The sequence below is a fragment of the Hyla sarda genome, chromosome 4, assembly GCF_029499605.1.
Source record: "Hyla sarda isolate aHylSar1 chromosome 4, aHylSar1.hap1, whole genome shotgun sequence".
Classification (NCBI taxonomy): Eukaryota; Metazoa; Chordata; class Amphibia; order Anura; family Hylidae; genus Hyla; species Hyla sarda.
Window position 1 is genome coordinate 390,682,428 of NC_079192.1, and position 18,481 is coordinate 390,700,908.

General features: G+C 50.5%; 1 protein-coding gene across 9 annotated transcripts in view; it reads left to right on the forward strand.

Moving 5' to 3' along the window:
- Window positions 1-274: 274 nt before the first annotated feature.
- Window positions 275-18,481, forward strand: part of FCHSD1 (FCH and double SH3 domains 1) — a 148,747-nt gene continuing 130,540 nt past the window's right edge. For 3 of the 9 annotated variants that reach the window (XM_056517077.1, XM_056517078.1, XM_056517076.1), the window contains exons 1-2: window positions 4,493-4,676; window positions 13,808-13,905. Coding sequence is in view for 2 of the 9 variants with exons in the window: in XM_056517070.1 (XP_056373045.1) it covers window positions 8,209-8,316; window positions 13,808-13,905 (206 nt within the window). In the remaining 7 variants the exon portion in view is untranslated. Of the gene's footprint in view, window positions 396-2,986; window positions 3,104-4,492; window positions 4,677-8,193; window positions 8,317-13,807; window positions 13,906-18,481 lie in introns of those variants that run through there. The other 6 variants (XM_056517072.1, XM_056517071.1, XR_008843171.1 and 3 more) reach the window with 4 other exon arrangements.

Sequence of the window (18,481 nt, forward strand, 5' to 3'; positions counted from 1 at the left end):
TCTGATTGGTTGCTATGGGCAACCGGGCAAGTTTTCCTCTGCACAGGTTTTGATAACTCTCCCCCATAGAGATCATTCCCAGTATGAGATTTATTCCCCTGCAGTCCATACATCCCCAGCCCGTGCACCCTGTCATCCTCCCCTTCAGATAACACTTATCTTCTCTGTGAGGTCCTTCTCCTGTGCAGACCTGTGTCCTTAGAATACAGAGCAGGGGGGAGGGGAGGTGAGAAGCTGTGTACTCAGTGGGATGAGATGAGGGGGCGTGGCTTATTTCTCATGCAGACAGAGAGAAAAAAAAAAGGCTGTGACGTCTTGTCCACAACAAACTCAGAACTGTGGACAACAGTAAAAGTAAACCCTCTGAACTACAGAACTTCCTGCCCAACAAACAGGTAAGAAAAACACATACATGCTGCCAAAACATATAACACATGTATATTGCAAAAAACAAAACTTACAAAGAAGATGCCATATGGTCAAAAAAATTACCACCGGAGTACCCCTTTAAGGGGTTAATGTTAGGATACAGCTAAAAATGTTTGTAATAACAGAGTAGGAGCTGACTCTATCCACCAGATGGCAGTATTTGTATTACTAGTTTACATCCTATGGTAAATTAGTCCAATACTGCCATCTAGTGGATAGAGACAGAAAATTGATTCTAGAAATATCAGGAAATCTATTAGTTATTCTCAGCTCATCTGCCACTCATGAACTTAATTAAAAATGTCTAATATAATACAATTATACAAAACACTATTTAAAAAAATAAGGTGAACGGTGGAAAAAGTCGTTTTCGGTTTCGGGTTTTGGCCAAGCACATCCTAAATTTTCGGTTTTGGTCCAGAATTTTCATTTCAGCATATCCCTAACATAAATAGATCACTAGGTGATCTCCCACGGGGAACTGCAGTGATGAGATTTATGTTTAATAGATGAAATATAGATCCATGTGGCTGAAAACTTATGCCTGCCATCTGCTAAAACAGGTGAGCACAAGGCACACACAAGACCATCTACAGAAGTATAATAATAGCCTAGGCTGTACTATATAAGCAAAAAAAAAAAAAAAAAAAAATCCTGTAGTGCTTCTGTATGAAATATTGGAGTATTTTTTAGAGTTCTTGAAGCAGGATCAGCATATGCATATGAAACATTGACGCTCAGAAATGCGCCGTCTCCATAGATACTCCATAAAATAAACATGAGATATTAGTAAATTTTTTGCCCAAAATACGAATGCTCGCAACCCACTTCAAGTGTCCTCAGTCTCTTGCGAGTCCCTACACTAACATTATGGAAAAATCACAAAAAGGTGGCTGTGTTTATTTTTGTACAGTGGTCCCTCAACATACGATGGTAATCCCTTCCAAATGGACCATCGTTTCTTGAAACCATCGTATGTTGAGGGATCCGTGCAATGTAAAGTATAGGACAGTGGTCTACAACCTGCGGACCTCCAGATGTTGCAAAACTACAACACCCAGCATGCCCGGACAGCCAACGAGTGTCCGGGCATGCTGGGAGTTGTAGTTTTGCAACATCTGGAGGTCCGCAGGTTGAAGACCACTGGTATTGGAGGTTATACAGTGGTCCCTCAACATACGATGGTAATCCGTTCCAAATGGACCATCGTTTGTTGAAACCATCGCATGTTGAGGGATCCGTGCAATGTAAAGTATAGGAAGCTGTACTCACCTGTCCTCACCGCTCTGGACCCTTCACCGCTGCCCTGGATGTGGCCCCCCATTGCTGTCGCCGCGTCCCCGTGATGTCCTCGGCGCTCCGGACGTCTCTGCTTCCCCAGGATCCACACTCTCCGCTCTCTGTCGCCGTCATCCCGTCACTACGCACGCACGCCGCTCCTATTGGATGACGGGAAAGGCGTGCGCGCGACGTGATGACGACGAAGGAGAGAGTGATCCAGGGGATCGTGAAGAGGACACGCCGGAGCCCCGAGGACAGGTAAGTGATCGTCAGCGGACCACACGGGGCACCGTAAACGGCTATCCAGTGGCAGCTGAAGCAGTCTGCGCTGCCGGATAGCCGTTTATGCGATGGCCCCGACATACAAAAGCATCGTATGTTGATGCTGCCTTCAACATGCGATGGCTTCTGAGAGACCATCGTATGTTGAAATTATCGTATGTCGGGGCCATCGTAGGTCGGGGGGTAACTGTACTCACGTGTCCCCACCACTCCGGACTGTCACCGCTCGTCACCGCTGCCCTGGATCGCATGCCCTCCATCGCTGTCGCCGCGTCCCCGTGGTGTCCCCGACGCTTTGGCAAGGCCTCTGCTTCCCCGGGCATCCTCGCTCTCCGTCGCCGCCATCACGTCGTTACGCACGCCGCTCCTATTGGACGACGTGATGACGACGATGGAGAGCACCGACGATACAGGGGAGCCCGAAGAGGACGCGCCGGAGCCCCGAGGACAGGTAAGTGATCGTCAGCGGACCACACGGGGCACCGTAAACGGCTATCCGGTGGTAGCTGAAGCAGTCAGAGCTGCCGGATAGCCATTTATGCGATGGCCCCGACATACAAAAGCATCGTATGTTGATGCTGCCTTCAACATGCTATGGCCTCTGAGAGGCCATCGTATGTTGAAATGATCGTATGTCGGGGCCATCGTAGGTCGGGGGGGGGGGGGTCACTGTTTAATCTTAGTGTAGGGGCTCGCAAGAGCCTGCGTATTTTGGCCAAGATATCAAATAAGATGCGGTCTGTCCTTGTGATGCTGGGGGAGCCCGGGGTGTCAGTACTTTGTGGGGTGAATCCACTTCTGTTATTGGCTCAAAAACTACAGGCGCAGTTTTAAAAAAAAACACCAGAAAAACACCTGTGTGGAAACCTATTCTAAGTGCAGCCTTTTTTATGTTCGCACAGTGTGAATTGAGAAAAAAAAATGTGACATACATTATCACGTGACTAACGATCATGTGACCAACGTCAAAGGTCCTTTACACTTAATATACAAGCTATTCACATTATGGTGGAACACTGCAGGAGAGCCCTGAGGACCTACAGGGACTCCACCTGACAGGACACAAGGACTGTACGGGACCATATCCCGTACTGGGTCACCACATGCACCTGTATGTTATTTGTTTGTTTCATACATAGCACTGTGATAACATTTTTCAGATTAAATGTTTAATTAATCAGCTCTGGTCTTTGATCTCTAAATATAGGAGCTCACCTTTCTGAAGGAAGCTCTGGTGAAACACGTTTATCAAAGGGTTAATTTGGTGACTTGCTGGGACTAGTAGTGGATACCCAGAGGTCTGGTGGCTTTAACCCTTGCACCATCACACTCTGTCTAGCGTCTTGGCTGGACCGATAGGGTGTGATCGTGACGCCGCCTTTAGACACGTGTTCCCACTGTGTGCTTGTCTCCATTTCACTGTTTCCATTACAGTAGATTTTATTTTACTGTACGTTATTTTGTATGCCAAAAAGAAAGAAAAAAAGATTTGTTACGGTCTGTTTTTTTTTTTTTAAAGGGGTTATCAGAGAATAGAAAAACAAAAAATGCAAAAACCACACCGCCCCTTCAGGTTGTGTGTGGTATTACAACTAAGGATCTAAACACAGTGTAAGGCTGGGTTCACACTAGGTTTTGTACTTACGGTTCCCGTATACGGCTGCGAGGAGGGGGCGGGGCTTAATCGCGGCGCCAGCACTCAGCCGTATAGGGGAACCGTATTTAATGCATGTCTATGAGCCGACCGGAGTGAACCGCAGCCTCCGGTCGGCTGCGTTTTCGGCCATTTCCGTTTTCTCGTATGCGGTCGACTACGTTTTTGCCTGCGGTCGGGAAACCGCATACGGACGAAAGCGCAGATGACCGGATGCTGCGGTTCACTCCGGTCGGCTCATAGACATGCATTAAATACAGTTCCCCTATACGGCTGAGTGCGGGCGCCGTGATTAAGCCCCGCCCCCCCTCCTCCCAGCCGTATACGGGAACCGTAAGTACAAAACGAAGTGTGAACCCAGGCTAATAGCACTATGCATTTCATTGCTGTGTGAACACATCCTTATAGGTCTATGCGTGGTGTGAACACAACCTTATAGGTTTTCGAAGGCGAGGAGGAAAAAATTTTAGCATTGAACTTTGCTGGATAGAGGTTGGGGGAGATTTATCAAAACCTGTGCAGAGAAAAAGTGCAGCCGTTGCCCATAGCAACCAGATTGCTTCTTTTATTTTATTAATAAAATAAATGAAAAAAGCGATCTAATTGGTTGCTATGTGCAACTGCTCAACTTTTCCCTGTACACAGGTATTAATAAATCTCCCCCATAATAATGTTAACTCATTTTTAGTTGTAAGATATCTAAACTGCGTGAACAGACTGGATAGAAACATCGCATGCCTGCAGCACCGCTGTTATAACACTAGAGGGCGCTGTGTCCCAGTAAACACACGAGCGTGGTTGCTGAGGCGGTTGATGAACTAAGAGGGCGTGGTCACAGGACCTGACTGTCAATAAGGGGGTGTGGTAAACGGTGTCGCGGGGCGAGGCTTGTCCGTGGTGCTACACGGTGTGGGCGGGGCCTGCTGTGATGGGGCGGGGCGCTGGCGGAGGTGAGCTGAGTTCCGGGCTGGTTCTACCTTGTCCGGACTACACAGGAGCAGCCGTCAGGATGCAGCCTCCTCCCAGGAAAGTGAGTATGGGGCATCAGGGGGAGACGGTACCCTGCAGGAGGGGGGCAGCTGTTACTATAGTGACTGCGGGCACATGGGGAGCCCGGGGCATCAGAGGGGAGAGGGTACCGGGTGCCCTGCAGGAGGGGGGCAGCTGTTACTATAGTGACTGCGGGCACATGGGGAGCCCGGGGCATCAGAGGGGAGAGGGTACCGGGTGCCCTGCAGGAGGGGGGCAGCTGTTACATAGTTACATAGTTACATAGTTACATAGTTAGTACGGTCGAAAAAAGACATATGTCCATCAAGTTCAACCAGGGACTATAGTGACTGCGGGCACATGGGGAGCCCGGGGCATCAGAGGGGAGAGGGTACCGGGTGCCCTGCAGGAGGGGGGCAGCTGTTACTATAGTGACTGCGGGCACATGGGGAGCCCGGGGCATCAGAGGGGAGAGGGTACCGGGTGCCCTGCAGGAGGGGGGCAGCTGTTACTATAGTGACTGCGGGCACATGGGGAGCCCGGGGCATCAGGGGGGGAGAGGGTACCGGGTGCCCTGCAGGAGGGGGGCAGCTGTTACTATAGTGACTGCGGGCACATGGGGAGCCCGGGGCATCAGGGGGGGAGAGGGTACCTGGTGCCCTGCAGGAGGGGGGCAGCTGTTACTATAGTGACTGCGGGCACATGGGGAGCCCGGGGCATCAGGGGGGGAGAGGGTACTGGGTGCCCTGCAGGAGGGGGGCAGCTGTTACTATAGTGACTGCGGGCACATGGGGAGCCCGGGGCATCAGGGGGGGAGAGGGTACCGGGTGCCCTGCAGTTGGGGGGCAGCTGTTACTATAGTGACTGCGGGCACATGGGGAGCCCGGGGCATCAGGGGGGGGAGAGGGTACCGGGTGCCCTTCAGTTGGGGGGCAGCTGTTACTATAGTGACTGCGGGCACATGGGGAGCCCGGGGCATCAGGGGGGGAGAGGGTACCGGGTGCCCTTCAGTTGGGGGGCAGCTGTTACTATAGTGACTACAGGCTCATGGGGAGCCCGGGGCATCAGGGGGGGAGAGGGTACCGGGTGCACTGCAGGAGGGGGGCATCTGTTACTATAGTGACTACAGGCACATGGGGAGCCCGGGGCATCAGAGGGGAGAGGGTACCGGGTGCCCTGCAGTTGGGGGGCAGCTGTTACTATAGTGACTACAGGCACATGGGGAGCCCGGGGCATCAGGGGGGAGAGGGTACCGGGTGCCCTGCAGGAGGGGGGCAGCTGTTACTATAGTGACTGCGGGCACATGGGGAGCCCGGGGTATCAGGGGGGGGAGAGGGTACCGGGTGCCCTGCAGTTGGGGGGCAGCTGTTACTATAGGGACTGCGGGCACATGGGGTGCCCGGGGCATCAGAGGGGAGAGGGTACCGGGTGCCCTGCAGTTGGGGGGCAGCTGTTACTATAGTGACTACAGGCACATGGGGAGCCCGGGGCATCAGGGGGGAGAGGGTACCGGGTGCCCTGCAGGAGGGGGGCAGCTGTTACTATAGTGACTGCGGGCACATGGGCAGCCCGGGGTATCAGGAGGGGAGAGGGTACCGGGTGCCCTGCAGTTGGGGGACAGCTGTTACTATAGTGACTGCGGGCACATGGGGAGCCCGGGGCATCAGGGGGGAGAGGGCACCGGGTGCCCTGCAGGAGGGGGGCAGCTGTTACTATAGTGACTGCGGGCACATGGGGAGCCCGGGGCATCAGGGGGGAGAGGGTACCGGGTGCCCTGCAGGAGGGGGGCAGCTGTTACTATAGTGACTGCGGGCACATGGGGAGCCCGGGGTATCAGGGGGGGAGAGGGTACCGGGTGCCCTGCAGTTGGGGGACAGCTGTTACTATAGTGACTGCGGGCACATGGGGAGCCTGGGGCATCAGGGGGGAGAGGGTAGAGGGTACCGGGTGCCCTGCAGTTGGGGGGCAGCTGTTACTATAGTGACTACAGGCACATGGGGAGCCCGGGGTATCAGGGGGGGAGAGGGTACCGGGTGCCCTGCAGTTGGGGGGCAGCTGTTACTATAGGGACTGCGGGCACATGGGGTGCCCGGGGCATCAGGGGGGAGAGGGTACCGGGTGCCCTGCAGTTGGGGGGCAGCTGTTACTATAGTGACTACAGGCACATGGGGAGCCCGGGGCATCAGGGGGGAGAGGGTACCGGGTGCCCTGCAGGAGGGGGGCAGCTGTTACTATAGTGACTGCGGGCACATGGGGAGCCCGGGGTATCAGGAGGGGAGAGGGTACCGGGTGCCCTGCAGTTGGGGGACAGCTGTTACTATAGTGACTGCGGGCACATGGGGAGCCCGGGGCATCAGGGGGGAGAGGGCACCGGGTGCCCTGCAGGAGGGGGGCAGCTGTTACTATAGTGACTGCGGGCACATGGGGAGCCCGGGGCATCAGGGGGGAGAGGGTACCGGGTGCCCTGCAGGAGGGGGGCAGCTGTTACTATAGTGACTGCGGGCACATGGGGAGCCCGGGGCATCAGGGGGAGAGGGCACCGGGTGCCCTGCAGGATGGGGGCAGCTGTTACTATAGTGACTGCGGGCACATGGGGAGCCCGGGGCATCAGGGGGAGAGGGCACCGGGTGCCCTGCAGGATGGGGGCAGCTGTTACTATAGTGACTACAGGCACATGGGGAGCCCGGGGCATCAGGGGGGAGAGGGTACCGGGTGCCCTGCAGGAGGGGGGCAGCTGTTACTATAGTGACTGCGGGCACATGGGGAGCCCGGGGTATCAGGGGGGGAGAGGGTACCGGGTGCCCTGCAGTTGGGGGGCAGCTGTTACTATAGGGACTGCGGGCACATGGGGTGCCCGGGGCATCAGGGGGGAGAGGGTACCGGGTGCCCTGCAGTTGGGGGGCAGCTGTTACTATAGTGACTGCGGGCACATGGGGAGCCCGGGGCATCAGGGGGGAGAGGGTACCGGGTGCCCTGCAGTTGGGGGACAGCTGTTACTATAGTGACTGCGGGCACATGGGGATCCCGGGGCATCAGGGGGGAGAGGGTAGAGGGTACCGGGTGCCCTGCAGTTGGGGGGCAGCTGTTACTATAGTGACTACAGGCACATGGGGAGCCCGGGGCATCAGGGGGGGAGAGGGTACCGGGTGCCCTGCAGTTGGGGGGCAGCTGTTACTATAGTGACTACAGGCACATGGGGAGCCCGGGGCATCAGGGGGGAGAGGGTACCGGGTGCCCTGCAGTTGGGGGGCAGCTGTTACTATAGTGACTACAGGCACATGGGGAGCCCGGGGCATCAGGGGGGAGAGGGTACCGGGTGCCCTGCAGTTGGGGGGCAGCTGTTACTATAGTGACTACAGGCACATGGGGAGCCCGGGGTATCAGGGGGGGAGAGGGTACCGGGTGCCCTGCAGTTGGGGGGCAGCTGTTACTATAGTGACTACAGGCACATGGGGAGCCCGGGGCATCAGGGGGGGAGAGGGTACCAGGTGCCCTGCAGTTGGGGGGCAGCTGTTACTATAGTGACTACAGGCTCATGGGGAGCCCGGGGCATCGCACTTGCACTTGTTTCCATGGTGACAAGTCAGGAAATCCTGGAAAATGTGATGATCCCTAACCTGTCACTCTGCAGCTCCCACCAGACTACAACTCCCAGCATCATGTTCGCACAGTATTTCCTGGTATGATGGAGGTTGTAGTGATCTGTCCAAATATGATGGAAAAGTAGTGCATTGTATACGGTAGGGCGGTATTTCCCATACAGGGTGCCTCCAGCTGTGGCAAAATTACAACTCCCAGCATGCCCAGTCGTTGGCTGTTCTGGGCATGCTGGGAGTTGTAGTTTAGCAGTATAAATATGTATGAGTATTATTCTGTATATGAGGTATGCTTTACTATGTCTATACAGTGTCTCGTCTGTCAGAGGTCATGTGTGTGGAGATGTTAGGACAGGGTTTGACAAAATTGTCATGAATTTCGGAGGTGGCAAAAAAAGTTAGAAGCCAGGATGCCGCCGGTAACGTCACTGCGCAATGGTACGTTCTGTGACGTCATGTGATCGGTCGTTAGTGTCCTATCATCTCCTCCTGTGTCACGGTTATCAGTGTCCCCTCATCTCCCTCTGTGTCACAGACATTATGTTCCCTCATGTCCCCCCCCCAGTGTGACAGTCATTTTTGTCTCATCACCTACCCCTGTGTGTCCTGTGTCACAGTTATTAGAATCTCCTCATCTCCCTCTGTGTCATGGCCATTAGTGTCCCCTTACCTGCCCCCATGTGTCGGTTATTACTGTCCTCTAATCTCCCCCCTGTGTGTCACAGTCATTAATTTCCCCTCATCTTCCCTGTGTGTCACAGTCAGTAGTGTTCCCTCAATTCCCCCTTGTGTCACAGTCAGTAGTGTCCCCTCATCTTCCTGTATGTCACAGCTGGTAGTGTCCCTTTATCTGCCCCTGTGAGTCATTAGTGTCCCCTCATCTCCCCTCTGTGTGTCACAGTCATTAGTGTCCCCTCATCTCCCCTATGTGTGTCACAGTCATTAGTGTTCCCTCCTCTCCCCCCTCCCCTGTGTGTCAGTAATTACTGTCCCCTCATCTCCCCAGTGTCATCACTGTTGCAGATTCCCATGAATAACCCGATATAATGGAAAAATGATACATTGCATATGGTAGGGCAGTGTTCCCAAACCAATGTGCCTCCAGCTGTTGCAAAACTACAACTCCCAGCATGCCTGCACAATCGACTGCTGGAGGAACACTGGTTGGGAAACACTGCAGTAGCGTGTGTAAGATGCCCATAGCAACCAATTGGGTGCAAGAGTGTCTGGGTATTCTTGGGGTCAGCTGTGCTGGTTGGTAGAGAGTCGCGGGCACGCCAACCTACCCTCATACCTCCATTCCCACACTGATCTCCCACTCTGCCTGCAGTATTCAGCAGCGGATGTCTTGGGATGTTGCTCTGGTGTCAGGTGACCAGCAGCCTCGCTATGACACTCTGTACTCCTGAGTCTGGAGCATCACGCCCCCTCCGATAGCCTTGAATTGAGGGGGCCGGGCGTGACGTCACACTGGGGGCGGAGTCGGGATATCACAATCTTCCGTCCCCGTGGTCGGGAGGAATTAGCCTGAGAGCCTCCAGCGCTTCCGGAAGCAGTTACAGGTAGGTGCTGCTTGCTATATTGCAGGGGTCCCCAGCGGCGGGACCCCGGCAATCTGACATCTTATCCCCTATCCTTTGGATAGGGGATAAGATGTCTAGGGCTGGAATACCCCTTTAAGTAAATATGTTTTTTGCCGGACTAGAGACACTTGTATAAGTGAAGGTAATGGAGGGTCAATAGTTCAAGACTGAAGCTGTAAACCATTGGAAAAACTGCTGCCATTAAGCTAAGGCTATAAAAACTTGTAAACTCCGATTGTTAGCTTAAACTTTAAACATGACTATGGGATTCTACTAGGGAAATCATGTTTTATAATAAATGCCCCTTCCTGGATCCTCCCACTGCCCTATCTTCAGCAGCAGATCAGCACACAAAAAGGTGAAGGCATCAGCTTCTGCCCAACTACCTCTCTCTGTTAGAAGAGCTTAGAAGAACTTGGTGGAACAGCTTCTTGGATTCAACTGTGTTTATAAATACATTCGCATATTAATACAGAGGAGTCAGAAGTAGGGATCGACCGATTATTGGTTTGGCCGATATTATCGGCCGATATTCTTGATTTTTGACGTTATCGGCAATTACCTTGCCGATAATCCGATAATGTCACGCCCCCACCACACCGCACCGCACGCCGACCCCCCCTACCGCACCGCTCGCCGCCCCCCATTGCCTCCCCTATCCCCCATTTTATAATTACCTGTTCCCGGGGTCTGGGGCCCGCGCTACTTCTGGCTCCTGCTGCATCCTGCGTTACGCTGTGCACTGCGCAGCGCAGTGACGTCCTCGGCGTGACGTCACCGTCAGTGCACACAGTGACAGCTCAGGACGGGAGCCAGAAGTAACGCGGACCTCGGACCCCGGGAACAGGTAATTATAAAACCGGGGATAGGGGAGGCAATGGGGCAGTGTGCGGGGGTAGGGGGGGATAGCGGCGGTGTGCGCTGCGGTGCGGGGGTAGGGGGGATGGCCAGGGGGCAGCGGCGGTGGTTGGGAGGACCCCCGGACAGGCAGGGGGAGAGAAGCGGGTGGCGGCGGTGGTCTCTGATTCAGCCAGAGACGCTGCAGTTCATTGATTTAAAGCGCCCGCTTTAAATCAATGATCTGCAGCGGCTTCTTGGGGGGTGGAGAAATAGCCGGTAACTTATACTGGAATATTGAAATAAGTTATCGGCTATATGCCTGAAAGGCCACAGATTATCGGTATCAGCCCTAAAAAAACAATATCGGTCGATCCCTAGTCGGAAGTACAAAAAACTGCAGAGCAGGAACATTTATCTACCGACTCCACAGCCCTGGTGATGTCATCATGTCCATATGGAGGAACTGTGTGATGTCATCATGTCCATATGGAGGAACTGTGTGATGTCATCATGTCCATATGGAGGAACTGTGTGATGTCATCATGTCCATATGGGTGAACTGTGTGATGTCATCATGTCCATATGGAGGAACTGTGTGATGTCATCATGTCCATATGGAGGAACTGTGTGATGTCATCATGTCCATATGGAGGAACTGTGTGATGTCATCATGTCCATATGGAGGAACTGTGTGATGTCATCATGTCCATATGGGTGAACTGTGTGATGTCATCATGTCCATATGGAGGAACTGTGTGATGTCATCATGTCCATATGGAGGAACTGTGTGATGTCATCATGTCCATATGGAGGAACTGTGTGATGTCATCATGTCCATATGGAGGAACTGTGTGATGTCATCATGTCCATATGGAGGAACTGTGTGATGTCATCATGTCCATATGGAGGAACTGTGTGATGTCATCATGTCCATATAGAGAACTGTGTGATGTCATCATGTCCATATGGAGGAACTGTGTGATGTCATCATGTCCATATAGAGGAACTGTGTGATGTCATCATGTCCATATGGAGGAACTGTGTGATGTCATCATGTCCATATGGAGGAACTGTGTGATGTCATCATGTCCATATAGAGAACTGTGTGATGTCATTATGTCCATATGGAGGAACTGTGTGATGTCATCATGTCTATATGGAGGAACTGTGCGATGTCATCATGTCCATATGGAGGAACTGTGTGATGTCGTCATGTCTAAATGAAGGAACTGTGTGATGTCATCCTGTCTATATGAAGGAACTGTGTGATGTCATCATGTCCATATGGAGGAACTGTGTGATGTCATCATGTCCATATGGAGGAACTGTGTGATGTCATCATGTCCATATGGAGGAACTGTGTGATGTCATCATGTCCATATGGAGGAACTGTGTGATGTCATCATGTCCATATGGAGGAACTGTGTGATGTCGTCATGTCCATATGGAGGAACTGTGTGATGTCGTCATGTCCATATGGAGGAACTGTGTGATGTCGTCATGTCTATATGGAGGAACTGTGTGATGTCATGTCCATATGGAGGAACTGTGTGATGTCGTCATGTCCATATGGAGGAACTGTGTGATGTCGTCATGTCCATATGGAGGAACTGTGTGATGTCGTCATGTCCATATGGAGGAACTGTGTGATGTCGTCATGTCCATATGGAGGAACTGTGTGATGTCATCATGTCCATATGGAGGAACTGTGTGATGTCATCATGTCCCTATGGAGGAACTGTGTGATGTCATCATGTCCATATGGAGGAACTGTGTAGATGGTTTGCCAACTGCAGGCATATTGGGGGAGATTTATCAAAACCTGTGCAAAGGAAAAGTTGCCCATAGAAACCAATCAGATTGCTTCTTTCATTTTTAACAAGGCCTCTGCAAAATGATAGAAGCGATCTGATTGGTTGCTATGGGCAACTTTTCCTTCGCACAGGTTTTGATAAATCTCCCCCATTGTCTTGTGTGTCTCCTGAGGAATGTTACAGCACCTTGTAGATATTGCGCCCCCTGCAGGCACATTGTCTTGTGTGTCTCCTGAGGAATGTTTCAGCACCTTGTAGATGTTGCGCCCCCTGCAGGCACTTTGTCTTGTGTGTCTCCTGAGGTGACTGCTCCCACATTGGAGTTCCCCGTCACTCAGTGTATTAGAGATGAAAGCCTCGCCGGGGCCACACATCGCCCCCCACACTGTACTATTGCAGCTTTCTTGTCTCAGACCAGTAACCTAGATGATAAATGAGACTCCTCAGTCTGTAATATATAGGTATGCAGCATGGTATACGGTTACCTCGGCTATAGACATGAGGATTTGACAAAGGGGGAATATTCCTATGTAGTATATCTCACCTGCACAGATGCTTTGTTATACAGGGGAATTGTACTCTAATCAATCGTCTAGTACAGAGATATTACTGGAACGGCGCTGCAAGGGAGGCTGCGGAGTATAAAGTTCCCAATACAGTACAAGCAGGCTAAGGCTTCACAAATTTGTTGTCAATCAGCCATGAGCTGTATATTGACTTTTTGATCACGTTTAATAAAAAAAAAATAAAAAATAAAATTTGGGGTGGGTGTGATCAAAAATCAGTATTTTGGTGTTTGTAATTTTTTTTTGCGCTGTTGACCATGTAGGATCAGGGATGCCATAATTCAATTTAATAATACCAGACAGTTTTATTTATTTTTTTTTAATTTTTTTATTTATTTGGAAAATGGGAATTTTTTATAGGGGGGAATTTTGGCCTATTATACGCAGCCATTTGATTGGCGGATGCCAGCAGGCCATGGGGCGATGATAAGGAGAACATGGGTTGGAGGAACCTTGGCTGTTGCCATGCTGGGGAACACCACCTGGGCGCTTGAGCCATATTTGCATATTAACATAAAGGCTTATATCTTGCAGATAGAGAGGAAGATTAAAATTTTTTTTTTAAGAATGCCGAAATCTACAAGACTGGTCCTATCTAGCCATGGGCTCATTTATACCTCTGTTTTACTGAGGACAGGGCCACTTAAAATGGCCGATCGTCAGTTGTGAACCTAGGTGCAGGATTCTATTGTAAATGTATTGTAATATTCTGGGTGAGAACAATGTCTGGTGAAGAGTCAATTGCTAAATGATCTTTATTGTGTTTTCTCAGGTGAAAGTTACACAGGAGGTGAAGGTCCGATTTGTGGAGCAGCTATCGAGTCTGCAGAACAAGCAGCAGCAAGACACCGAACTCCTAGAAGACATCAGGTAAGAAGTGGGGGTGATATAGAGTCCTGGCGTTTATAGGTGTAATCCCGGATTACAAGAACATCGCCACCTTCTGGATGTCATGGAATCCTGGATAACCCTCCAATGCTACCTTCACATGTTGATAACTCACGGCAGGTTTTCTCCAGGAGATCCGCTGCAAGTTTCCCCACCATTCACTGTAATGGGTCATCAGAAGCGGGAAACCCACTGCGAGTTATCAGCGCGGGAACGTACCCTAAAGGGCTATTCTGATATAATTTACTTATCCCCAGACCACAGGGGTGTCAGATCGAGAAGGGGTCCGACCCCTGGGGCCCCTGCGATCTCAAGAACAAGGCACCACGTCTCTGTTATGACTGGTAATTTCCATTCAGTAAACTTTTTTTTTTTTTTTATGGCTTCAGCAGGAAAAATTTAAGAGCGAGGTGAATTTATGGTTCAGAATGTGTATGTTTTTTTGGGATGTTTTTGTACATTATTTATTTATTTTTTTGCCATTTTTTATGCCCTACAAAAACAACTAGTTTGTAAATGACATGGTATAATTTGCCGTAGCCAGAAACAACTGATGAAAAAGGTAAAACTAAAAATAAGTTCTAAAAATGCAAAAAAGTAAAAAAAATAAAAAATAAAATAAATAAGAAAAATATTGGAATCAGATGGTAAAAAAAATAAAAAAAAATTCCAGCCATATTTTAGCATGAAATATGGGGGATAAAAGTATGGACCAAAAAATTGCACAAAGCTCTAACAACCTTATGCCGCATATACTTTTCACCGTATTGTAGCTCAGGTCCACAATACCTCTCTCTCCTGACGCCTGTTTCTACTTCGGATTGCCTATCTGCCTGTGGCAGCCCTGTGTAGTTAGGCAGAGCATGCGTGGCAACGTGTATTAAAGGGGTACTCCGGTGGAAAGTTAAACAGATGTGTAAATTACTTAAAAATCTTAATCATTCCAGTACATATCAGCTGCTGTATGCTCCAGAGGAAGTGCTTTTCTTTTTCAATTTCTTCTCTGTCTGACCACAGTGCTCTCTGCTGACACCTCTGTCCATGTCAGGAACTGTCCAGAGCAGGAGAGGTTTGCTATGGGGATTTGCTCCTATTCTGGACAGTTCCTGACACGGACAGAGTTGTCAGCAGAGAGCACTGTGGTCAGACAGAAAAGAAATTGAAAAAGAAAAGAACTTCCTCTGTAGTATACAGCAGCTGATAAGTACTGGAAGGATTAAGATTTTTAAATAGAAGTAATTTACAAATCTGCAAAGTGCAAGTGCGCTGTAATACGCATTGACAGTGCCTTCCCAGGGCCCTGTGTTTTAATCAACAGGAGAAGCGGTCTAGACATCAGCACAAAGAGGCGTTGCAGCTCCGGACCCTGGGCTACGCCTCTTTGACACTTGGGCAACGCAATAAAATACTTATTTTTTTAATGGATACAAAGCAACTAAATGGTGGGTGAAATTTAATCTTTCTCTTCTCTGTTTCTCATTTGATTCCTTAGCACAGTGTTTCCCTACCAATGTACCTCCAGCTGTCGCAAAACTATAACTCCCAGCATGCCCGGACAGCCAAAGGCTGTCCGGGCATGCTGGGAGTTGTAGTTTTTCAACAGCTAGAGGCATGCAGGTTGGAAAATGCTGCCTTAGCAAGTGTTTTCTTGTGATTCTTACCTACTGTAGGGAAATATATATAAACGGAGACTGGGAAATTGTCTGGTGTGTTCGGTTACTGTAGTATGTAAGTGCCGAACTATAACATGGTGGTGACTGCCTATAGTGCAGCTCCTCACCCTTTATACAGATAGGTAGCTACTGTATAAATCCCTGGAGCAGCAGTTTTTACATCAGATGATATCACTTGAATTGAAGGAAGCCGCCTTGTGGAATTGCAGCAGAGATCCAGCACAGTCATTTTCGGAGACATACTTTAGCCGCGCATTCACTTCCTTTCAGTGGAAAGCCAAATAAACTCTGTTAAAGTTAGTGTTTTTTTTTCCTTATCGAGTGGGTGTATAGAGGCATTTTAAAGCAGTAGTCCCATTTCTAAATTAATCTGACTCAGCGGTGTTAATAAACAAGATGGTGTTTGGGAGGCATTAAAGGAGTACTCCGGCGCGCACTTTTTTCCTTTTATCCTGTCCGGGCTGCCAAATAAAAGAAAACACACTTTCTCTTACCTGCCAACGAGCCCCCGGAGCTCCGGTACAGGTGTTCGGTCCCCGGGCTGTTTTCTTCTTACTTCCTGTTAGCCCGGCACGTCACACGGAGCTTCAGCCTATCACTGGCCGCAGCGATGTCCCGCCTCGGCCAGTGATAGGCTGAAGCTCCGTGTGACGTGCCGGGCTAACAGGAAGTAAGAAGAATACAGCCCGGGGACCGAACACCTGTACAGGAGTGTACCGGAGCTCCGGGGACTCGTTGGCAGGTAAGAGAAAGTGTGTTTTCTTTTATTTTTCAGCCCGGATGGGAAAAAAGTGCGCGCCGGAGTACTCCTTTAAAGGGAAAAACTGTCAGCCCATTCACCCACACTAAACATTATACACTGTCTTATAGTGTGGGTGAACAGGAGTCCAACAAGGGATAACTTAATTAAATATGTCCAGTAGGTCCTGAGATATGTCCCCGAGAATATCCACCTCTATGAATGGAGGGCACGTGTCGATCCCCGCTCCATGCGCGAGGAGAGCCAGAGTGCCGAACAGGAGATTGCGTGGGGTGCCAGCAGTTGGAAGCCCCGCGATCAGACACTTCTCCCCTTAGCCTTTGGATAGGGAATACATTTTTACACACAATTTAAATAAATTATCCTATACTGCAGTACTTGGACTTAGTTTCCCCGGTGCCTCCAGTATCCCTGTCCCATCCTCCGGCCCTGGTCTTTTTCCTGCTTCCGGTGCCCGATACGCAAGACTGCAGCTCAGCTAATCGCTGGCGAAAGAGGTATCCCATCTTGGCCGGTGATAGGAAGAGCGACCATATCCCAGTATGGGCCCCGGGCCCCTGTCTTCTTCTTCCAGGCCCAATCTGACATATTGCCACTCAGCCAATCACTGGCCAAGTGTTCAGTCATTCTGCACTTTCAATACAGCAAAATGAGAATGTGATAACAGAATTTTAGACATTTTTGCTAATTTATTAAAAAAAGGCTGAACTAAAATTTTGATTGGACATAACAATTCAGACCCTTTGCTATGACACCTGAATTTTAGCTCTTGATCATCTCTGAGATGTTTCCCCACCTTGACTGGAGTCACCTGTGGTAAATTCCACTGATTGGATAGGGTGTGAAAAGACACAGCCCTGTGTATATAAAGGTCTCAAAAGAACTATATAAGGGGAAAAGAACTGCCTATAGAGTTCAGACACAGGGTTGTGCGGAGGCACAGATCTGGAGAAAGGAACAATATTTTTTTGCTGCACTGAAAGTTCCCAAGAACACAGTGGCCTCCGTAATGCTTAAATGCAAGAAGTTTGCAGCAAGCAGGACTCTTCTAGAGCTGGCCATTCCACCAAGCTAAGTCATTGAAAGAGAAGGAGCCCAATAATGAGAGCTCTGGCTAAGCTTCAGCACTCCACCAATATGGGTTTTGTGGCAGAGCGGCCAAAAAGTAGCTACTCCTCATTAAAAGACACAAGCCGTCTGGATTTTGGAAAAAAGGCACCTAAAGAACTCTAAACTGTGAGAAACAAGATTCTCTAAGCTGATAAAACTAAGATTAAACTTTATGATCTCAATTCTAAAAGTTATGTCTTATGGAAACCAGGCACTGCCCATCACCTGCCCAATATTATCCATACAGTGAAGCATGGTGGGGGCACCATCATGTCTGGAGGAAACCAGGCACTGTCCATCACCTGCCCAATACCATCCCTACAGTGATCATGGTGGGGGCAGCATCATGTCTGGAGGAAACCAGGCACTGCTTATCACCTGCCCAAACCATGCCTACAGTGATCATGGTGGGGGCAGCATCATGTCTGGAGGAAACCAGGCACTGCTTATCACCTGCCCAATACCATGCCTACAGTGATCATGGTGGGGGCAGCATCATGTCTGGAGGAAACCAGGCACTGCTTATCACCTGCCCAATACCATCCCTACAGTGATCATGGTGGGGGCAGCATCATGTCTGGAGGAAACCAGGCACTGCCCATCACCTGCCCAATACCATCCCTACAGTGATCATGGTGGGGGCAGCATCCTGTCTGGGGGAAACCAGGCACTGCCCATCACCTGCCCAATACCATCCCTACAGTGATCATGGTGGGGGCAGCATCATGTCTGGGGGAAACCAGGCACTGCCCATCACCTGCCCAATACCATCCCTACAGTGATCATGGTGGGGGCAGCATCATGTCTGGAGGAAACCAGACACTGCCCATCACCTGCCCAATACCATCCCTACAGTGATCATGGTGGGGGCAGCATCATGTCTGGGGGAAACCAGGCACTGCCCATCACCTGCCCAATACCATCCCTACAGTGATCATGGTGGGGGCAGCATCATGTCTGGAGGAAACCAGGCACTGCTTATCACCTGCCCAATACCATCCCTACAGTGATCATG